This window comes from Antedon bifida, chromosome 5 (genome assembly GCF_963402885.1).
Source record: "Antedon bifida chromosome 5, ecAntBifi1.1, whole genome shotgun sequence".
Taxonomy (NCBI): Eukaryota; Metazoa; Echinodermata; class Crinoidea; order Comatulida; family Antedonidae; genus Antedon; species Antedon bifida.
The window spans coordinates 453,037-478,125 of NC_136230.1; the positions used below are offsets into that span (position 1 = coordinate 453,037).

General features: G+C 32.5%; 1 protein-coding gene across 2 annotated transcripts; it reads right to left on the reverse strand.

Annotated features, from left to right (window-relative positions):
• Positions 1-412: 412 nt before the first annotated feature.
• On the reverse strand, positions 413-18,969 carry LOC144843224 (uncharacterized protein C5orf34 homolog). Of its 2 annotated transcripts, XM_078700012.1 has the most exons (10): positions 18,870-18,969; positions 17,612-17,914; positions 16,478-17,361; positions 13,488-13,694; positions 11,514-11,568; positions 11,106-11,270; positions 10,564-10,682; positions 10,296-10,394; positions 5,000-5,040; positions 413-2,034 (listed from the first exon to the last, which is right to left on the reverse strand). In XM_078700012.1, exons 2-10 carry the CDS (start codon positions 17,912-17,914, stop codon positions 1,760-1,762), a joined length of 2,148 nt encoding a protein of 715 aa, XP_078556138.1. In that variant the 5' UTR covers positions 18,870-18,969; the 3' UTR covers positions 413-1,759. The 2 variants fall into 2 exon arrangements, 1 of the variants encoding a protein (XP_078556138.1); XR_013612245.1 differs by lacking the exon at positions 413-2,034 and having other exon boundaries at positions 5,002-5,040; positions 11,092-11,270.
• Between the last annotated feature and the right edge of the window lie 6,120 nt (positions 18,970-25,089).

The window sequence follows — 25,089 nt, forward strand, 5'->3', positions numbered from 1 at the left end:
ATCACCGAATTTATCTAAAAGACGAAAGTTCTTGTGCCATTGGTTGTCACGTGATGGATATCAAAACGTTAGTCGACGCATGAATATGAAAATAATGCGCCGTATCGACTCATTTTCTATTTCTCCCATCAATTTGGATATTAATGAAAATGCTGAATCATTACAGAATTGATAGTCATTTATTAAAAATACTTTTGACACATTTAATGCATATTATATTAATCAATGACCGATATTTAATGTCTTCTAAAAACATGTTAATGTGTTCACTTTTGCAATGCGTTTATTACCGTGTTTCGCCGTGTTGTAACGTTTTTAACTATAGAAAACAACAAAACAAAAAAATATATAATTTGTTTGCGACTAAAATAATGCATAAACACTAGCTTAATACGACCAATGTATTTGTTTTATTTTCCAAAATAGCATGATATTTAGATAATATTGGCTTATTTAAACATTAATGTTCACGCACTTAATCTACATTTAATCCAATCTCACACGAATAAACTTCATAAAAATAATACGGAATTAGAGAGCCAGTTTGCAAAATGAGACAGTGACGTCAGAGTGACGTGATATTAGCGATTCGAATTCTAGAATCAATGGTTGTGTATTGTTCGGCGAACTTAATGCGATGTTGTGTATATTTTCATAGTAATTCTATTTAATAATCAAATCTGGTATGTACTGTAGTACCATAGCCCGCGCATAACAACGAATTACTGCCACACACATTGTTGGTACATTAAACCATAAACCGAGAACAATGTAAAGCAGAAAGTCTCCTAAAAATTAAGAAAAACCTTTTTTAATTTTAAAATGGAAGAGTGCTCAATCAAACTAAACGCATGTATGAAAGTATCCACGGGTAATTTGGCTTCATGGACCAATTATCACTAACTTTGGTAGGTGGTCACACATTTACCCGGGTAAATATCTTGAAAGTCAAAACGCACCCAAATTCAACGTCGACTTACTACAGAAACGGGAATCGAGTTTGATTTTTAACTCCTTGTTGGAATTATCAAATTGCATCACTTGACGAAACATATACTATGGAGCATCTCACTCATGTATCCAATCACAGCATCAGTTTACATTTTACTAGGAAACATACACTGATATTGTAATAAATATGAAACACAACGGGGATAAAGAAGAGTAAACGGGATATTAATATCTCTGGAAAGTGGAGTTTGAAGAGTATATAAGTACAGTTGAACCTCTCGTAAAATGATAACTCATGGGTTAGGAAAAGTAATCGATTATGAGAAATACCCATAAAAATACACCGATTTAGTAAGTTTGGATTTCACATCGATGATGAATTTATTCATATGTAAATTGATATACTTTAAAGAAATATCTAACAATAGATTTATAAACCAGCCAATAATCATATTTAAAATATAATACGGCTGGTTTATCCAACAGTTTGTAGTAATTATATAAGAAATAAATATGTTGAAAGTTGTAAATGATCTCAATTCATTACTACATGGGATGCACATCGATTACCATCAAAATAAATATATACGTATATATACTTCTAGTTTCACACAAATTCAAAAGTAGTATAACAATTATATAACAATTTTTATCACTTTATTTATGTTTTGTATGGAAACATTAAAAGTAGAAAAAGCCTAAATCATTATTTCGATACTGTAAGTATAAAGAAGTACATAAATATCCTAAAATTCCCAGTATCAAATATATAAAAAGTACAATACGAAACAATTAATTTAATTATAAATCATTTATTAAGAAGTAGATCGTCAATACCAGAAATAAATTGGGACGTTTTATGCAAAGCATCACGTATTTCTGATTGGACTACTTTAGATGGATGGGAATGAATACCGGTGAGTGAATGTGCAACACAAATAGCAGTTCCTCCGCCGATTTGGTCTTTCTGTTGGTACGTTTCATTATCGTTTGATCTCTTTTCATTCTCATCTGATCTCTTTTCATTTTCACTTGATCTAGTTTTTGCAGAATTTCCCTTTATATCGCTATTGTCCAGAATGTCTAAAAGAATTTAGGAAAATTAAAAAAAAAAGATTCTTCGGAAGTCTAATAACTAATTACGTTTCGTTTTTTAGAAAGCTGATCTTTTTTATTAGTTCGTACAACTGCAAATCTAAATGATAAAACATCTTACGCCGAGAAACAGTGAGAAAATAATGACGTCAATTCTAAAATCAACACACCGGTACTAAAATAAAAGTGTCTTTTAACTAAAATGCATAGAATCTATAAATCGCGCTGCTTGCTTTCCATAACTAGGCCTATAGCTGAATTTCTAAAGAATATTTAATATAACATTTTCCTAGAATTCTACCAACAAAGACATCATAACTTCAGAAAATCTGATATGAAATGGAAAGAGCCAAAACCACAACTTCTAAAAATAAAGTTATTTTACTTTAAAGTCCAAAAGAGTGTTTTGAACTTCCTCTTAAAAGGCATCAAAACATTTCACAATTTCTTGGACAGACTGCTGCGTGTGACGTAACCACTCGGATAAATCGAAAAAGGGATAAATCGAAAAAGGGATCTATCACCAAAACAATCCTTGAAACAAAATCATGTGGCATTTCCCTCGATTTCTGCAGCAGTGGATCTAGGAGTGTGTGTACTTTAATTTAATTCCTTCAGCTCATTCCCAAAAAGCGTTCATCTCATCTATCCAAGGGTAGATCTCGCCTCATCTCTATTACAACACATCAATTGAGTTTGAGTACAACTTGTTCAAGAATCATCAGTTCATCACGTTTCTTTCATTTATTTACGTCATCAGCAATTGTAATAATAAAATATCAACGATAATAATTTTAAATTATAGCGTAACTGTCTTTAATATCGCCGCATTGTCTGATATTTTCTAAAAACAACATTATTATTCTGAAAAGGCTGCCGAATTAGATCATACAATGACAAAGTAAGTTTTTCTAAATATGGACTAAATTGTACTACTGTACACAGTACAATCACATTTTTTTAAAGCTAGGTCCTCATTTATTCAGGTCAAATGTCATAAATTAGATAATGATACTAATTCTATAGTGAAAACTAAGCATTTGATAAAAGATAATGATTAAGCGACTATTTACGAATAATTAATTATAACAAAATATTTTCCAAACTGGCATATAATTAACCTACAAATAAATAACATCTATGCAAAAGACTACGTGACTGATAAAAATATATTGAATCAATTGAACTTCCAGTTGAAAAGCCTAAAATGTGCGCAACCACGACTTCTGTAACTAATCTGTAAAGGTTGCTGGCACAAAGTAGGTCTACAAACTAAGCCAAATTCAACCATGATTTTAAAAAAGTGAAATTTGTGCAACCACGACTTCGCTAACAATTTGTAGGTGCTGTTGAAAGAAGGAAAAAGTGAGCCAAATTCAACCATGTTCTACGTTCTACATATTATCTTGATGTATTTTTTATGAGACAATTGGATTATCATGATATTATAATATTGCTTCTAATAGCGTGTCGTCGCAACATTGAATATAATGTATACATTCTGTATCACGTCTAGCACATTAATCTAACCATGTCTACAAAAGTCACTTTGCGAGTCGGTGAGATACAATTAAAAACAAATTAATGATAAACAAAATATTATATTATAACATGATAAATTGAATTAAATTACATTTTAAAGGGCAGAAGTATCTGTTAATTTGAAGTTATGGGATCACAAGTAATTAAGAAACTCATTCAACACAATTTGTAATCAAAAATTAAACAAAATGTCAATGCGTTGTATATTGACCGATGTGTATACAGTATATAAACATCGCTATCAACGATAATGACGTCACAGTATCTCTTCATCATTTATGAATTTCATCCATTTCAATCAATGTTTTATGTTGTACGGTGCGTTGCGCAGATAGCCCAATTCGTCATGGTGACGAGTTCAAATCTAAGTTTAAACTTATCATTTAATCAAAATACAAAAGTGGTGTAAGTTTGCCTATCATCCATCAATGGACCTATAAATTACCGTAGTAATTTAATTTATTGGGCCATGATCTATCTAACCATATATAAGTCTTAAAATGAACATTTAAAAACTAAAATGGGCGAACTTATTCCTTATATTTGTATTAACAGGTCTATATTTAATACACTAAAATATTTGACATTTGTTGAAACTTAATTATTGAAAATATGATACCAAGTTCTAAGTTGAGTTAATGTCAATTAGACATCCAAGACAATAATTAGTCTGGAGATAAAATGTTAAATTAACGTGACGAAGAAAGATAAAACGTGTACGCATGAGCGACAAGTCTTTGCAACGAATTGATATCTTTACAAAAATTGATTAGATATCCAATGACATGATGATAAAAGCAGTTAAGGTTATATGTATACCCACTAGCTAATGCTATTATAAGATCGAATGTATATCAATCACAACAGAGGAATTGGAGTATGCAATTAAACATGTTTCTAGTACTTACAGCTTGTGCTGGTAAACTAACTAAATTATACTACAAGTTACAAATTGCAGGTGAAATTCTGCAAACATATCTTTGTTAGGACATGCAAAGTCTTCAATCTCACCTGGCGGTGGACATGAACACCTGACTCAGAATAAGCTACTTTGTAAGGATATAGGCTAGGAAGAGACTAAATACTAAAAACTATACTATCAACTAAAACAATATTAAGTGCGTGAATGGCTTATGAGAAAGCAAGACGAAAACTAGTAGTTGAGTTTTTGGCGGGCATATTAGTGGAGTAAACAAATGAAAAGATAATTACCTGCCATCACGTGACTTAGCAAACGTGCTCACTGCTTTCCACTTATCATAACGGTTTGTAAATTAGTTTTTATTTTCAATGACATTGCAGTGTAAAGGTGCACCACAATAATAGTACTAATTGCATTTTATTCATAGCAAAAATATTGAATCTTTAATCATAGAAAGCAGAATACAAAACAATGAGTGTTAAAGGATACAGTTGAAGCATTTTAATTTCTTCAGTTCCGTTTGTACCATTCTGTAAGAGAATTAAAAAAAATATATATTTCAGGAAAAAACATGTTGTAAAAAACATTTAGTAGGTCGCTGTGAACTTGAAAAGTGTAAAAATGTATTTTTATTTATTTTATTCCTGCTGAACGAATAAAAACCTCCACTAACCTGTCACAAAATAAAATATTTATTCCAAATTGAAAATTATGCACATAATAAAAACACAATAAAATCTATTAAGAAAAAACATAAAACTTTTTAAGAATTCTTCACTAACAACAGAATATCATTTGAGAAGTCATTATTTTGCATCAGGATTGGGGATTTCACTGTGATAATGATTTTATTTAGACAGAATTTACATTTTTGAAAGTCGACACAAATCCTTTGATACATTGATAACAAATGAGAATTTTTATAAGATGACAAAATGAAATCAAATCTTCTATCACTGACAGCTGAATAATAATAAGTGATCAAAAGTAAATAAATGGAAAGATTACATGGAAGTGAACTAATCCATAGATTGTTATTACAAGAATATAAATACTTGGGCATTTCAATTGATTGTCATTATTCCCAAAAGCTTTACGTAAATTCAAACAGTTTGCAGTTTAAAATATAAACAAATACAACTATTATAGTAAGGCTGCGTCAGAATATCCACTTGCAGAACATGCTTGCCAGATGGCGTGGATATATTGCAGGAAATAATTTGCAAGAATCACGTCTCTGCAATCTTGCTGTTTGTGTCTTGCACTCTAAGTTACAAACAATCAAACTACAGCTATACATCTTTATTCATGCCAAGTTAAAAATACTATAGTGAAAATAATCTATTTATACCATGGTAAGAACAACATCTCACACACAGGTGTGTATGATAGATGTAGGTTCCATTTTGCTCTGTCTACATTATCAAACTAGTTTGACAAAAATGTGTGATATGCCTAAATATGGTAGTGGTATGATTTCATCATGTCCATATATCGGAACATCAAATTTGTTTGTCACATAAAGTCTGATAGTGTAGACATAGCTTTAGTTCACTAGAGTCTGTCAAACGAACACATATTAGCGAGAATAAAATTTCATCTGGTTTAGTATAAATCATATTAACTGAAGATCGCAACAAACAATTTCACATACTTCAAATTTGCCAGTCAAGCTCTACATGATGATTGAAGTATATCAACCGAAACTTTCAGTTTTTTGCAATTGTGTGTTGAGATCAATATATATCAAATACAAAAACAGGTTATCAGCATGTGCCAAAACATCTTTAATTGTTGAAAACAATAACGGTATTTAAGAAAGGAAACTTAGTTACAGTTTGCAGACATGTAAGCAAACCATGAAACAACTCACATGATGAATTGCCATTCAAGTGAACTGATTTAAATTAACGACAGAAAGGAAAGAAGTTGCCATTACAAGAAGAATAATCAATTGATTACGAGAAGCATTGAGGAATCACCTGATTACAGCTACTTGACAAGATGGCACTGAACATTTCAACGTTATTCTATTGAAGATAGAGGGCACTGTCTCATATCTTTATAATCTATCTACTATCTACATCTATATCTCAATTTATTCAAAAGGGAAGTAAGAATTTCTGTTCACTCAAGTTGAAAATAATCCATCATTGATCAAATAGTAGTAGGAGTCTTTTAAACTAATATTGTAAAGAAAACAGTGATGTGATATGACACAGAAAAGAAAGAAATGGATGGATGGATTTACAGAAACCCGTAAGATGGATAGAGATGTATCATCTGGTCTCTAAACGCTGCTCCAACAAATCTACATTTTGAAGAATATATGATGCTTTATATCATATTTTTCATAGTTTATTGTCAAACCTTAATGTCTCTATACAGTAAATTTATGGAATATAAATATGATGTCAAGGTCATGACTAGTTCAAGTTTTCTTATGAGGATAATTAATTTTATTGTATTGTAGAAACGTACTGTTTTATTGAAAAGCAATACATTTGAAATTGCAAAAAAAAAAAATTTCAGATATTTGCAATTCTTGCACAATATTTCCCATTAAAGATCAATTTTTAGACAAAAGCACATCGACGGTAAAATTAATACAATTAAGAATAACAAAGAAATGTATTGCAGAAGTTATGGAATTATATAGTTGTGTTAAAATATAAAGTGGGCGCTTATAAACCAGTGCTTGAACAATGGGTCATTTAAGTACTTCAATTGCATACTTAAAACCCAACTGCTCATAAAAACAATCTTGTTGCATTTTAAATCCATTAGGGTTGATGAAATTTTAAATTTAATGTATAAATACATATGTATAAACTGGTGGGATTGAATTTTTCTTAAACTTTCATTGGTAAAAATGTTCAGGTTCAGTTTTTTTATTTTCATAGGTAAATAATTAAAAATAATAAAAAAACAACTTAAGTTCCACTTTCACTGATATAAAATTACAGTATTTCAAGTTATCGGCACACATCTATTCATTTCTTCTTTCTTAGTTTAAGTATTATGTATCAAATATATTGTATGGAATGGTTTGAGTAGTAGTATTTATTTATTTAGTAAATTGTAAAACAAACGTAATGCAAAGAATACAAGACAACGGCATAAACAACAAACAAACCCACAATAAATGAAAATGATGTTATATTACTGAAAGACCGAAGTGAGAATAATAGATAAATATGATATCAGAAAATGGAATTGAGAATGCACATACGGCTCAATCAAAGTCTAAAGCTTTCATTCAAATTTATCAATCAATAAATGCTAAATAACAGTGTACAAATTAGGATAATTAAGTATATTTTTTATCGTAGATCTTCAAAGTGGCAGTTTAAAATTTGCATAATGAAATGTCCTCTGGGTGGATTCATCGAACCCTCGAACTCAAACATACTGACTTCAGATCTTGATAACTAGATCAAGAAGATGAATACACTAATAATGTACAAGTCTTTTTTTTTCAAAGTAAATCCAGTATTATAGGTAAATGGGCACTTTCACCCCGATAAAATGAGTTTGAATTTAAAAAGGTTTATAAGGATTCCTGAAATAATTACAGTATCTTTACTGATTACTGACATTTAGTTCCATAATCCAAGTGAAGTAGACATTATTCCAACGTTAATCTAACAATACAGTGTAACCCCTATTAATAGGACACTTTCAGGACTCACCAAAGTGTCCCCTGAATAGTGGCGTCCATATTTGTATTCGCTTTGTACGAATTTCAACAGAATTAAAGAAATTCTCAAAGACGGAAACCCCACCTTAAAATACTTCTACCCAACCTAATGTCAATTTGAATTTCTCCCACACAAACCTAATTTCAACTCATGTTACTTGTTAGGTACTTCACTGTGGCTGCTGCCAAGGGCCTAATTCAAATTTCCAATTAGACTGAGAACTATTAATAATACACCTATGTGGAAGACATAAACCAGATCATGTAGATTCTATACATAGAGCAGAATAAAAGAAAATAGCCATAAACTCTGCATTCTATTTACAACAATAACAAGTTATTCATTTTTATAATAAATATCATGAAATATGCCATTAAAAAAAGGTGTTCAGTACTTAGAAATATTCAATAACTATTAATTTATAATAAAAATCCCAACAAAAAAATGAATTATTACATAACTACTCATAGCACCTTGGTAACAACTGATGCTTGTATCTGTCATTTCAAGGTATGGTTTTATAATATAATTTATTGCATAGTTTTATTAGGTCATACCAATTACATTATTTAAAGCAAGCATTTATTTCAATTCTGCTGAGTGCTTTACTATTCTATTTACTTGTTGTGAAAACTTTTAGTAGCAAAACATTAAAAAAATATGTACGAATAATTGTATAGGGTTATCATTTAGCATTTATTTGGAGGGAATTGTAATAAAACAGCCTACTTCAGCTATCAACATTTGGATAATTATAAATTTTAAAAAAAATGTAAATTACATAAAAGCAATCGGAAACACACACAAAAATGGACTTTTGTGATATTCCATAGACAAAATAATATCATATAGCCATCCAGTAAGTCTGTTTTTAGCAAACACCATTGCAACCTCACAGCTTTGGTAGCTGGTAGAATGCTCTCAATATCAAACATTAGACTGCAACCACCTGTCGCAGCCACAGGCAGTGAATTCATTGTATGTACTTATAAATTACTACTCCAATAAAAAGCATATAACAAGGAACATCTTAGTTATAGCAAATTCGCTGCTGTCAAATAATAAAATTGATAACAAAACAAAATTAATTAAAAAAGTAGAATTATTCTTCCATATGAAATTCTTCAACAAGTATCTTGTCAACAAGACTATAGTAGAGCAGGTGGTACGCCGACTGTAAAACATGTAAAATCTACTATGCTCCTGAGGGAGGTTAAAAACGCCATTAACTTCTGAATGGATCGCAATGCGCAGCTGACATAAAATACAACAATGAGCACTGTCCATAAAGGGGATTAACATCACGATCCCAAGATCCGTTGCCACATTAAGTGTACGTAACAACGAGAGGAAAACCAGCTTATTAAGGATTAACGCAAGATCTCGAGATGAACAGATTAGTGCTTGAATTATTTAATCACGCTACAACTGATTTGCTTCGCAGGAATGCGTCTGTCCAATTCAGAAATTTATGAGTAGAAGCTGTATTCAATTACAAACTTTTAGCATGTAAAATACAGTATGTGATGATCGATGCTTGCTTCCATAGATTGCCAGGTAATTTACAATAGGAGTCACAATGATGCTAATTTGCATAATGCTATTTATAAATCTACTTGTTGATTAACATTAATGTGACACAACATTGCATCAAACGAACCTACACAGGCTGCATGTAATATCACATGTCTTTGTAACACACGCACACTGCACGTCACATATTCGCCTAATAATACCAAATGTGATTTAATTTGCATGATTAAAGCCTTGTCAATTCACTCAATCAAACTAGTTTAACAAAAAAAGTGTAATGTGCCCAAATATGGTAGTGATCATGTCCATATATGGGCACATCACATTTTTTTGTCATATAAAGTTTGATAGTGTAGACAAAGCTAAAGGCGACACATTCAGGGCACAACTACCACAGGGCACATACAAAAACGCCCATGTTGACACCCCAGTGTGTGTAAACTTCGGAATTTTAATACACAATATGTAAAAGTATCAATGTAGGGTGCCTCTTGAATAGGATGTCCCAAAAGATGGGTTGGTCTCTAAAAATGCTTATAAGTTCTACATACCTGTGGTCAGCTTGTTGAATGTGTGTATTATTCCATTGCTGTTGATAGGATTGAGTCATTTGTACACGTTCTAGCCACTCAAGAGCAATGTTCACATAGCTATATAAAAATAAAAACTTCATTAAACATACAGTACACCATAGATAAAACACAGTAATTTGGCTTTGGATCTAATTCATTTGTAATTAGATACAGCTTTGACAATGAAAACCATATTACCACATTAAACTAAGTTACACATTTATATAGACAGGGTTCTCCAACCTACCTGGAAAACTCAGGATTTGGATTCCTTATGGAAACATTTTGTTTCTGTCCATTAGGAAGAACAATTTGACAGATTTCAATCGGAGTACATCTGTACAATTTGCGAGACTCTGGCAGTTCCTGTACAAAGTTAAAAAGGATTGATTCATGCAGAAATGAGCATTAGAGGGCATAATATTATCATAAGTGTGTCATCAGTAATTGCTATTGTTATTAGTGATCAGGAAGATTGTACAAAATATGGTTTGCATTTCTATTTTTAACCTGTAGCATTGTTCAAAACTAATTAATCAAATTCTCCAAACTTGACACCAATAGTGAAAGAAATTCATTTTATAAGATACATACACACATAGTTGTTCATCTTGTTTGTAATATACAAACATGATGGTTATCTATAGGCTAACGTTAACTTTGCAGATAACTGAAGTTAATAAGAGTGCTTTTTTTTTAGATATTACTTTGAAATCAACAGAAAAATGATTTAAAGATTATTACATCATGAATGTATTTGACAATTTGGGCTGACCTTGGGCATCTTACCCGTAGTTGAGGAGCCATCATGGTGAGAATGGTACGGTTTGTGAATACTATCTTCAACTGACCATTAGAATAAGCTGTGAAATGTCCAAGCCCAGCTACTGTACTCTCTTCAATTGGAAACACTTTACATTCTTCCTCGCTATCAGCATGTATTGGTTCAGGAGTCTAAAGATATTCACATTAAATTCACATTTTGATTTTGCCTTTTGCTGATTTTATTTTGTATCTCCATTGAGATCCAATACAAAAATAATATGTATACAGGGAAGAGTGAATTTATTATAATATGCTGTATTAATATTCTTTTTGTTCTCCTATTTTAGGAAAATACTTGACAACTTTTTATTTTATTCTTAAACAATTAATGCGTTATTATTAAGCAATAATGTCATTTTTTACATAACTTACCTTCCAGCAAATCTCAATAGGATCCATTGTATTCAAAAGCATGACATTCAAAAGTCTACAAATGGGAAGAAAAATATGACAAACCAATTTAATTACTACTTTGGATCTATTAGCAGTCTTTAGCAGATTGATCTAATTTAACTAAAGCACTGTCTACACTACCAAACTTTATGTGATTTGCCCATATATGGACACAGTGGCATCATATCACAACCATATTTTGGCACATCACACTTTTTTGTGTAGAGAGAACTTTAAGGTTTACATATATTCTACATCTGTGCAGTTCAAGCAGGGTAGTCTAGAATATACTACTACAGTATTTATACAGTATAGTACTTCAGATTGGTCTGTAATAAACTAAAGCTCTGTCCACACAACCAACAAAAAAATCAAATTGTTTTGTCACATAAAGTTTGATAGTGTAGACAGAGTTTAAGATACCAGTATATGCATGGAAAATGTGGGGTCATGTTATCATTTTTACTCTTACAGAAACAATTAAAAATTAATTTGAAATTTAATAATTGGGACACAGCAAAAATTGTCTTTTTCATTCTAAAGTTTCGACTGTGACTAATTTTGGTTTAATATTCAATGTGAAATTAATGGTGAAATACAACAATGTTATTATTAATTAAAGAATATATTAAAATATGCTTTGAAAATTAAACAATATATAAAATCAATAATCCCGAATGAATGAATAAATTAAATTATTTAAATTTAAATAAAGGAATTAATTTACGAAATTTACATTTCAAATTTGCTGAATTTTAAGTTTTTTAATTTGAAATGTTGTCCTCAAATATCCATAAAAGTTCGTGATTTATAAATAAGTATTGTTATCTATTATAACTTCCAAATTGTATCTACTTTTTAAACTTAAAGTTTTTGTGCAATAATATGTGTGTGTATTCTATTTTGTAATTGTTTGTTCATATTTTATATATATATATATATCTGTTTTTAATTGTACTAATGTATATTTGTCAATCTTTAAGATTTCTATTATTAATTTATATGATAAATGGACAAATAAAGCTTTTCAGTATTCAGTAAATACTGTATAAAAACAACTCCCTTTTCACTAATAGATTTACAGTAGAAATTGAGTTACAGGAGACAGTGGCAGAATAGTTAGATAGATATTGTCACAATTTAGGTAAGAACATTGAGGAAAAAATCATAATTCGTCCATGCTCCTCCATGTATGTTTCTGTTTATGCCTCTCAACCTTTAAAAATGATAAAGATCAATCAATCTTTGATGGACTCAGCTGTGATATTGCCCTTGAAGTTCAATTCTAATATTACATTATGTTATATTTAGTCACAAACATAACAGTAATGAAATGTAACCATTGTAAGAAACAAATTGATGTTTTCTAGTACATTCAATCAAGTATGGAATTTGAAGCATTTCCAATCATTTCATCTTTAAAATTTGATTCCAATACATAAATAATATATATATAATATATATATAAACTTTATTTAGACACGAGACTGATGTACAGCACAACTCGTTCAATCAACATTGATTGTTTTTACACAAGTTCGTGATACTGTATTACAAAAAAAAAAAAACCAACACCATATAAATACGAAAGAAACGAAAAAATTGAAATTGAAAAGAAACAAAATTACAGCAGAATTCCCTTCATCTGACACCTCTATTTAGGGTACACCATACCGGTACTTCCCGTGTAAACGGGAACCCTTATCGAAGTGTATAATAAGTTTGTAAGGGATTATGTCAAAACCATTCTACTTCAGTTACTGCAGTAACTACATTTTTACTGCTATAAGTAACATATGATTTTAGTATTTTAATGTAGAAGTTTATGTAGCAGTCACAGCAAATAGTGTATGATTTTTCAAAAATCTTGATAAATAATTGCTCTGGTTAAAGAGTAAACAAAATCATTCGTCCTTGAAAATCCATTTTATGCTAAAAAAGGTGTAGGTGTACCTAGATGCTTTCTTCACCATTCTAATGAGCATACTTTGATGTGAACCAGGTATCATTGCCTCATTATTTGCTACCAACATCCTATCAGTTGTCGACCCATCATCGTTGACGGTCGTATGCATGAAATACTGCCCTCTAGAATCCTTTAAAGTAATCACAGATCCATCTCCAGGATAAATTTCTGATGATATTGGATTTAAGAAAAATCTGGAATAATCAAATATAAAAAAAATATAAATTGCATCTCAGATACAAAAAAAAAACAATCATTTTTTTAAAACTTGATATTCAATTTTGAAATAAATCATTTTAAAAGCAACAATTTTACTCAAATACACATGGATCATAATACAATTTAATTATTTTTTCAATTTAAAAAAAACCCATTTTCATTCATTCACATTCAACAGCGGGAAGCCCGCTACTTATAGAATGAAACATACAACACGAAAAACAAAAACAAGACAAATACCAACAAAAAATAATATATGTAAAATACCAAAAAAGAGCCATTTGCATAAAAATAGGAAATGCATCATAAAAATTGACCAATTAGCCTGCAAAATTGTTGAGAAAATAAGCAGTAATAGAGGATAGCGTCGCCGGAAGAAAAGCTGACTTGTCTAAGGATTACTAACTAAATTTATGACTTTTCAGAAGATTTATTATAAAAAATAAACAATGCACTGACAAGCATTGACTTATCCAAAAATAACAACACAGAAATTATAAGCTGGAAAAATAACAAACAAGTCATCTTGGATTTTATGACACCTTTCAACGAATTTCAAATGCCACGTGAAAGATGATTAGCATCAATTAACGCAACTAATTCAACCTTGAATAAACGTTTAGATTAAAAATACAAAGTCAAGGAGTTTTTATTTATTCTGGGGGTTGTTTTCAAAAGCGACTATCCACGAATTCAATCTGTTCGATTTAGTACAAGTCCGCTGGCAAATGGAAAACTCACGATGGACAACATCTCAGTAACTGGCCAGTTTTGTCCAGTCAATTTTTTAAAGAAAATGTCATACAATTATTGATGGACAGTAAATCAAATAAAAAAATGTTTACTAGCCGGTTGTGGACCAGTTAAAAATAATCAACGGGTCACCTCCTGCATATGTTTGCACAAGTTTCTATGCTTATAGTGACCTCAAATATATGTCTTGGAACTATTTTTTTAAATAACTGTAATCAAGCTAATGGAAAACATCCTTAAAAATACATAAATATACAGAATACAATTGTTAATACACAAAATGTTAATCTTGCATACAACCAGAAGAACCCGGTGAGTTAACAACATTTAGGTACGGTACACTCATTCAGCTTATTGGGTCAATTACCGAGTAAATCAATTTCAATCAGTTAGCAGCATTATCTAAAGCTGGCTCTTAATCTCTCAAATTAATCAAATGGCCAAGTAAAAAAAATAACAATTCAATGTACAGTTGACCAACTCTTACAGTAAAATTTCTTATTTTCCCATGCAACATTACAGTATAATATATATCTATTTATCTGGAGGACCAAACTTAAAGCCTTGGCTTAATGCGTCCTCTTCACACAATTATATTTTTTAATGTTCTGTATATTGTATTGTGTGAAACAATAAAGTAAAAAAATGTTATTTAAAGTAACAACTAACATTTGAATCTGGGTTAATAACATTAGAATGTAAAATTTGCATAATTTAATCAAGTATCTGCCATTCTCTAGAACATTTCATTTTTAGTTAAATTAACTTGATGTTACTACATGTGATCACACATTAATGATACAACTCTTGATTAATGAATCAGAAGAAAAGATCTCTATCATGTTCTTAGTCTTAAGTAATGGCTTGTAGTTAGCTAATGTTTTCTTTCTTCAATTATGATGCTTAAATAATACTCCTTAAGACAAATGAATTGTTTTCATGAAAAAGTAGTTGTAATATGTTCTCAAAACCACCATACTTTACAGTAAATTATATAAAAAAATATCAACATTATTATAATGACAACAACAATGCAGAAATCTTTTTTATCAGATCACTCCCAGCAGATGAAGACCGCCTCTTGGGAGCACTTTAGTTATGATGTTATGTAGTTGTTCATGTTGACAGATTGCAAACCTACAGCAGATAGCAAAAACACGAGACCAGAGGGAATTAAGAATTGAATTCTACAATCAATTTGGGTGAATTGATATCAACGCATAATTAAAGCAAGTCCTGCGAGCAAGTAAATCCGGAAAACATAGATGTCTCAATTGGAATACTTTGTATCAATTATTAAGAACATGCTTAAACGCCACACGAGACATGTTGCCCATAGGGCATGACTTATTTATTATCTATGTACAATACACCCACTTGTAATAATTGATGTCTTAATGTAGTAACTAAGTTTTTTGTTAGACATTCGTTTTTTATATCAACTATCTAGTTCATTCTTTTTAATCATCAAGTTACCCTTAAGGATAAAATAGATCAAGCCACCTTATTGGCATTTTAGCAAAGAAAAACAATGTGTGTACAGTATTTTTAATTCAAAATGAAATCTTTGATTTCACAATATTAATATAGATGGCGCTGTTTGTCTTTCAGGATATGGCTGGACACACTTCATTAAATTTTGAATAGCCATAACTGGATGATCATTCTGAAAAAATCTAATCTATTATTAATCTAAAAAGATAAATTGCGTGAGTAGAAGTGGTATTCAGCAATCAAAAGCTCTCTGTTTTGTCAATTATTGCAGAATAGTACAATATTATTTGACGTTTTTGTATTTAGTAGATTAGTTATATATTATATCAATAATTCGGTACTTTGCTTAATTTGCCGGAATTGACCAAAATATTGGGAGAACACTGAGCAATTGTGTTGCATTTGGTTAACTATGATAATATACATTGAGAAAATATTTCCTACTACACCTATAAAATGTAGATTAAAATTTGTATTTTTGCAAAAAGATAAACTAAACTGACTACTGTACCTGTAAATGACACCGTTGGCCATCATCATTTTCAAACTGCAATTAACCTTAGAGTTAGCTAGAGCCTCAAAATCCACATTTTCATCGAGTTTGCTGGAGATTTTCCTCCAAGAATGTAGGTAAGTCTTGGGGCACTTGGATGGTAAACTTTGAGGCAACTGCATCTTAACAGAGTTTCTGTATGTGGAATTAATATTTGGGGTTTTGTTTCTTAATCTGAAGAAAGAGTCATTAACTTTGAGAGGATCCTCCATTTGATTCCCATCACTGTAACAAAATGATGTTGAATCTTTAACCTTTAGGCTATCTTCATTCTCAAGATGTCTGTGACAAATTGTTATCGAAGATGCATCATGACAACTGATGTCTTCTACGTTCAAATCAGAAAGATCAGTTTGATCTGCTGCAGATACTGTATCTTTGTTTGCTAAGTTTTTCTTTTTGAACTGCATCACCAGTTGTAAGGGATGTTGCCATGTTAGAGGGCAATGTTTAACAGACATGTGCTTAATTATCCATACATAAGCAAAGTGACCATGCTGAGTAGCAGAACAAGATTGCTTAGATCTAGTTGAGAGTGTCTCACTGGGGCAGTCTCCAATCTGAGAACCAACACTGTCTGAATAACTTGCAGTTGAATCATAAAGATGGAATCTTTCACCAGGTATTCCAGAAAGGTTCTCATCACAAACCTTCTTATTTATACACTTGTCACTAACTTTACAAAGGTATTCAACGCTAAAGTCTAAATCATTTGAAGCAAGAATGATAGAAGAACACTCATCAAGAGAACGCAACATTATTCCACCATTGCTAAGAACGTCAATGTACTTCTCATCCAATTCAGCGGACCAATTAACTTCTGTAATATCAGCATAGGTCTTCTAGAAAAGAGAATTTGAACTGAGATAAAACTACTAAGATAATATCACTGTAGAGAAAATATAATAAAAGATATATCTTGCCATTTAACAAAGTATGAATGAATTTTATATCAAAAATGTAATAGATTAATGATTGATATTGCTAATTTCAGAAGGGACATAACTAAAAACACCTGGATAGCAAGCCCAAGATTATTTTTCAAAACAAGTCATAGTGTCAGAAAAGGCTAATTTGAATACGTTATCTTACCAAAATGAGATTGGATTCCTGCAACAGGTTACTGGTAACATAAGGATATGAAGCAAAACGGTTCCGAATACCAATAACCTGCTGAACTTTGGCTTTGTACTCGCTAGTAACATAAAGTGTTCTCTGTTGAATGGTCTGTCTGTGAAGGTCTAGCAGAGGGTGGTGATCAGAAGATGGAGGAGCCTTTTTATGCATAAACGTAGAACCACAAGGTGATACCTCAAGTGCTGATCCATCTTTGTAGCTGCAAACCAAACTGTCATCTTGAAAGAGCAGCAGGCATGATGGTGACATAGTTTCCATCTATATAGTTAGTATTTAAAAATGTAACATCAAACAACTTAGCATTATTCTTGGAAACAAGTACTTGGTAATCATTGACATACAAAATTAGCCTGGCCCTACCTACACTGAATATACTACCTTGTATGCTCTAAATAAGGGTAACGGGACGATTCGACCCTGAGACACTTACATTTATCGGTTTTGATATGCATTTATAAGCATAAAATAAGCTTTTTTCCCCAAACTTTATTTTCAGAGAGACTATGGGGTAGCACTACTAGGGATAAAGATGCAATAAAGCAAACATTTTGAAAACATTGTCGAAAATAATCATTTTTTAGTCACGCGAAGGATGTAAACAAGTTACGCCCTCTGTTGGCCGCTTGGCGAATGCACGAAATACACAAGGTTTTCGATAAATTGAATATAAAATTACGTTTTTTTAGTAATTTATTATATATATTATCAACTTTGTCAATATCAATAATAAAATATGGATTGTTAAACACCTTTAAAAACTTGATAAATAAAAAAAAAATGAATATGAATTTGGTCTAAAGTGAGACGTTTCGGCCCACAAAGTGGGATGTTTCGGCCCAAAAGTGGGCCGAATCGTCCCACCAAAAGTGGGCCGAATCGTCTCAGGGCCGAATCGTCCCTGAATCCTAAATAAGCAGTCTTGGTCCTGTACTCAGCTAGGCCTACTACTAGGCCTAGTACAGTACTAGCTTGCTTGGCCTTTGGGTAGGCCTATACTACCTTACTCATCACTACTTATAGGCTACTAAATAAAAATTAGATATAATACCACTAGTAGTAGGCCTTAGAGTATTAGCCTAGGGCCTAATAATAATATGTAAGTTTTTTAAAGTTAAAATAGAATAGGCCTACCAATAATTAATAACAATCAGTGCATATTTTTAGGCCCTAGCTTAGCTATAGGCCTAGCCTAGTACTACTCTAGCGTCCTAACCTGCTGTGAGTGCAGTTACAGTAGGTTGTGTGGTGGCATGGTGGTACGCTGCACTAAAAAACACGTGGCGCTGGGTGGCGCATGCAATCTTCCAGGTGGTATAGGCCTACCAATAATTAATAACAATCAGTGCATATTTTTAGGCCCTAGCTTAGCTATAGGCCTAGCCTAGTACTACTCTAGCGTCCTAACCTGCTGTGAGTGCAGTTACAGTAGGTTGTGTGGTGGCATGGTGGTACGCTGCACTAAAAAACACGTGGCGCTGGGTGACGCATGCAATCTTCCAGGTGGTGTTGAAACTCTCTGCCTATTTCATTTTCCCGCGTTCCTCTCTGTCGCGGTTTTTACACCACCAACAACAACAGGTATATTCGGAGCGTCATTCTGACGACTGGGAGCATTCTCTACTTCTCTACGGAGCGCCATTTATGCCTTTATTAACTTCAATAATAGAAATAGTACTACGGTAACTGCTCACAAGTGGACCCAATTTAGCACCAGGGTGGCACAGTGATATAAAATAGAAATAAAAGTCATTACTTTTAATATCGTTTCGTATATACCCATATCACAAACTGACAAACAGAAACATCTTGGCATTCAAATTGTTTCAAATTTATCTTTTTCTTTTCATGTAAATAAACTGGGGTTGTCCATCTCCATCTTATCGCGTGCTCGGTCATTTCATTAATAAACACACATCCATACTCCTCTATAACACTATAATCCTCCCACACATTGTCTATGGATGTAGTTTTTGGGGAATCAGATCGAATATTGACCGAATACAGACCATTCAAAATAGAGCATTTCGCATTTCCTTAAACCTCATCCTCTCACACCACGAACTAACATTTACAACACCTTAAATCTTCATACAGTCCAAGATCGCATCATGCATCTACAACTGGGCTGCCTTGCCTACAGGTCTGCAAATGGTCTTGCTCCGGAATACCTTGCCCTGCGTCTTGCCAGAATTCCAAATCATCGATGTACCCGAAGTGTCAGTGAGAGGAAATTTGTCCCTTTCCCTAAAACTGAAACTTTTAAGAACAGCTTCATCTATAGAGCACCAACATACCTGAATTTGCTACCCACCGAACTAAGAAATGCGGTAACAATAAATAATTTTAAGTCTGCTCTAAAAAAATATTTAATCCCAAAAGAAAAAACCCAACGTTTTGTATAGTATTGTAGGCTATATTTTTGTATTTAAGTACATATATATTATATATTTTTATATTTTTTGAACATAGTTCATCCGTTTTTTCATATATGTTTTTGACTGTCTGCATATGCTGTTTAGGGTCACCCTCACAAAATAAGGTTTAATAAAAAAATAAAATAGAAATAAAGTCACTTTTATTTATTTATTTATTTATTTATTTATTACTATCTTTACTGAGGGTAGCCTATCCAGTTCCAAATAGAACTGATCATTCAGGGCCCTCGATAAAACATACAAACAGTACAACACATAAAATATTAAATATTCAAATGACATAATATATATTAAAGGCTCACTAAATTTTAATATCTTTTCGTATGTTAATACAATGTGCTCAAGAAGTGGACCCAATTTGGCCCCAGTGGAGCACAGTGATATAAAATAGAAATAAAGTCACTAAATTTTAATATCTTTTCGTATAAAACACTGTGGACACAATTTGGCACCAGGGGAGCAGTGATATAAAATAGAAATAAAGTCACTCAAGTTTCAATCTTTTCGTATGTTAATACACTGTGCTCAAGTGGACCTAATTTGGCGCCAGTGGATTTTTTTTTAAATGGAAAATAATGAATATTGTTTTTCTTTTATTTTGAAAGAGAGATATTTTGAGGATTGTAAATGTCAAGTGGAACTTTTTTTAAATCAGAAACAAAGTTGCATGGCAACAAATTATATAAGACTCACCAGGACAATATATGAGCTTGTCCCCGGAAAGTGCACCTATTCATTGAAATATAAAATTAAATATTAAGTCTCCAGTACTAGCCCATCCATGGTTGAGGCAGAGCAATGGAAATAGAGTCCAGAAATGAACTTACATATACTTATTACTATACATAGTCACCTATGATAATTATGATGTTAAAATTTCAACTATCCAGATGCGACTTCAACATTTTAGGTGGGGTTTTCTACTTTAAAAACTATAGACTTCGTATATGCCTATGGCCTAGCCCGGCAGCGGAATTAGTTTAAGCTTCGAAATTGGTCTGGAAATCGGCATCTTTGCAAATGTTCTATATTTGATCTTATTTCACTCTCCATTAACCCCATACAAAAACCATCGGAGACAAACTATCTTTTAAAACATGTTTATTCTGGGACGATGCGGCCATACACACCAACTAATATGAAGAATCGGACATTTCGCTACCAATGTTGCAACATTGATTAACAAAATCAAAATTTAACAGTGGGGCGCGTTGACCGCGAATGACTAACAATACCATCTTTCCCACTACACCTGCACAAACTCATTTGTATAACAACGAACGGCATACCAAACTATGATGAGAGATACATTCTCTTTTCAACACGTAACGCGTAACGAAGATAATTAATTCCTTTTTTACATTAAAATTGAGGCCGCTAAGCGTAAAATTTACGAGATCAAATACATGTAGCGAAAGCCAAAAAAAGAGTAAAAATTGTGCTCTCCTTGCCTCAGCACTAAGGCCCTGCAGCAGCCTTGGGTTCGTTTCCACCACATCATTACCAGATGCATTGCTAGTGCCTTCTCAATATGTGTGGTGGAAAGGGGGACGTACTCTATGAACCCCAAAAACAGTGGTCGCATACCTTTAACTCTATTTCACCGACCAGCGTGGGAATCGAACCCACGACATACGTGTTGTCAACACGACGCTCATGCGACTGAGCTAACTGATCATTTTGGTTTTATCAAGGTTAATAGGATATTTATGATGTAATGATGAATTGCGTAATACACGTATAAATAGACAATTGTCAGCTGTTCAGTCATGTTTCAGTTTGTGGTGGTGCAACGGGTAATGCTCAGTTTTGAGTGGTATCAGCTGGGGTTCGAACCTCTACGGATATTTTTTTTTATGAATATTGTTTTTTTTTTAAAGAGAGATATTTGGAGGGTTGAAAATGTCAGGCCTAGGCAAGTGGACCTTAAATCATAAACAAAGTGTATGGCATTCATTTTTATATTAAATAGACACCATAACCGAATGTTCCTCATTTTTTAGTACTCTTGGGTACGGTGGCTTCTTTTCAACGGATAAGCTTCTTTTCCACATGGGGTTCTTTTTAAGATTACCTTTGTAAACTAAAGGAGGGGAATTTCTAGATTCCCGCCCGGAAAATTGTATCTTTACATGATTTGAATTTCTAATAAAGATTAACAAAATCAAAATTTAACTTTTAAATTTAATTTTGTGGCGTGTTCACCGCGTAGGACTAACAATACCATCTTCCCCATTACACCTGCACAAACTCATTTGCATAACAACGCAGGGCTTACCAAACTGTTTAAAATAGAAGATCTGCTTAAAACATATTTATTTATTTATTCTACCATAAACTTTTATTCACAACATATTAGTAGGCCTACAATACAATATCTTGCATGAAACGGATATTTAAAAATACTATTATAATGTGTAACGGTAGAATTACAATTATAATGTAAAAGATTAACAAAATTAAAATTGAACAGTGTTCTGTGTTGATCGCGAATGACTAACAATACCATCTTTCCCACAGCACATGTGCACACTCATTTGCATAACAAACGCACGGCATACCAAACTAGGATGAGATAAAATTAATTCTCTTCTAAACACGTAACGAAGAGAATTAATTCCCTTTTTTTACATTAAAATAAATTGAGGGCGCTAAACATAAAAGTTAAACCACCAAAGCAGTTTGCCAGAGCCAAAAAAAAAAAGATGGTAAATGTGCTCTCCCTGCCTCAGCACTAAGGCCCTGCCACAGCCTTTTGGGGTCGTTTCCACCACATCACCAGATGCATTGATGTTGTCGCCTCATGATGTGTGGTGGAAAGGGGGACGTATGATCTGTGAACCCCAAACACAGTGGCCGCATGCCTTTAACTCTATTCCACCGACCAGCGTGGGAATCGAACCCACGACATACGTGTTGTTAACACGACGCTCAGACGACTGAGCTAACTGATCATTTTGGTTTTAGCAAGTTTAATAGGATATTTATGACGTAATGATCAATTACGTAATACACGTATAAATAGACTATTATCAGCTTTTCAGTCATGTACTTGGTGGCGTAACGGGTAATGCTCAGTTTTGAGTGCTATCGGCTGAGGTTCGAACCTCGACGGATATTTTTTTTTTTTTTTTAATATTGTTTTTTTTTTTTAATAGAGATATAGTGACACTGTATTGTCGAACATGTATGGTACCATACCGGTAGGTATTCAAATATGCTTAATACGAAAAGATATTAAAATTCAGTGACTTATTTCTATTTTATATCACTGTGCTCCCCTGGCTCCAAATTGAATCCACTTGAGCACAGTGTGTATTAACATACGAAAAGATATTAAAATTCAGTGACTTATTTCTATTTTATATCACTAAACTAAAGGAGGGGAGTTTCTAGATTCCCGCCCGGAAAATTGTATCTTTACATGATTTGAATTTCTAATAAAGTTTAACAAAATCAAAATTTAATATTTAAATTTTATTTTGTGGCGTGTTCACCGCGTAGGACTAACAATACTATCTTTCCCATTACACCTGCACAAACTCATTTGCATAACAACGCAGGGCTTACCAAACTGTTTAAAATAGCTACAAGGTCCCCAGAAATGACACCTATAGTATTTTGAAACATGATATATAAGAGTCTTCACTTCCCCACCATGATTGGGGCTGAAAAAATATTTATTGAAATATGAAATTAAATATTAAGTCTCCAGTTAAGCTCACCATGGTTGGGGCAGAGCTAAGAATGAAAGCTTAGTCCCCGGAAATTATGAAACGAAATATACAAGTTTTCAGAACCAGCCATACAATGGTGATTGTTTCCCAAGTGTGAGACATGCAATGCACGCGGCCGTGACGGTAATTCAACAAAACAAAATTATGAAATACAAACAGAGCTAGCACACAGAAACCTACTTACTAATTTTAATATTTCTATAATTTAGAAAACAATTAGAATTATCATATCATCTTTGATAATTATAATGTTAAATTTCAACTATCCAGATGCGAATTTTAGGTTGGGTTTTAAAAAACTCGACTTCATAATTATGCTTCAATTTCGAAGATTTGCTTAAAACATATTTATTTATTTATTCTACCATAAACTTTTATTCACAACATATTAGTAGGCCTACAATACAATATCTTGCATGAAACGGATATTTAAAAGTACACTATAATGTGTAACGGTAGAATTACAATTCTAATGTAAAAGATTAACAAAATTAAAATTGAACAGTGTTGTGTGTTGATCGCGAATGACTAACAATACCATCTTTCCCACAGCACATGTGCACACTCATTTGCATAACAGACGCACGGCATACCAAACTACGATGAGATAAAATTAATTCTCTTCTAAACACGTAAGGAAGAGAATTAATTCCCTTTTTTTTACATTAAAATAAATTGAGGGGGCTAAACATAAAATTTAAACCACCAAAGCAGTCTGCGAGAGCCAAAAAAAAAAAAAAGATGGTAAATGTGCTCTCCCTGCCTCAGCACTAAGGCCCTGCCACAGCCTTTTGGGGTCGTTTCCAGCACATCACCAGATGCATTGATGTTGTCGCCTCATGATGTGTGGTGGAAAGGGGGACGTATGATCTGTGAACCCCAAACACAGTGGCCGCATGCCTTTAACTCTATTCCACCGACCAGCGTGGGAATCGAACCCACGACATACGTGTTGGTAACACGACGCTCAGACGACTGAGCTAACTGATCATTTTGGTTTTAGCAAGTTTAATAGGATATTTATGACGTAATGATCAATTACGTAATACACGTATAAATAGACTATTATCAGCTTTTCAGTCATGTACTTGGTGGCGTAACGGGTAATGCTCAGTTTTGAGTGCTATCGGCTGAGGTTCGAACCTCGACGGATATTTTTTTTTTTTTTTAATATTGTTTTTTTTTTTAATAGAGATATGTGACACTGTATTGTTGAACATGTATGGTACCATACCGGTAGGTATTCAAATATGCTTAATAC

Bases quoted from the DNA above. Each gene is read 5' to 3' on its own strand.
- LOC144843224 (XM_078700012.1), bottom strand. From the start codon at position 17,914: ATGGAAACTATGTCACCATCATGCCTGCTGCTCTTTCAAGATGACAGT. The intron at 5,041-10,295 runs GTATGTAGAACT...ATTCTCTTACAG, and splicing joins ATTCAACAAGCTGACCACAG to AATGGTACAAACGGAACTGA. The intron at 2,035-4,999 runs GTATCCTTTAAC...AAATTCTTTTAG, and splicing joins GAAATTAAAATGCTTCAACT to ACATTCTGGACAATAGCGAT.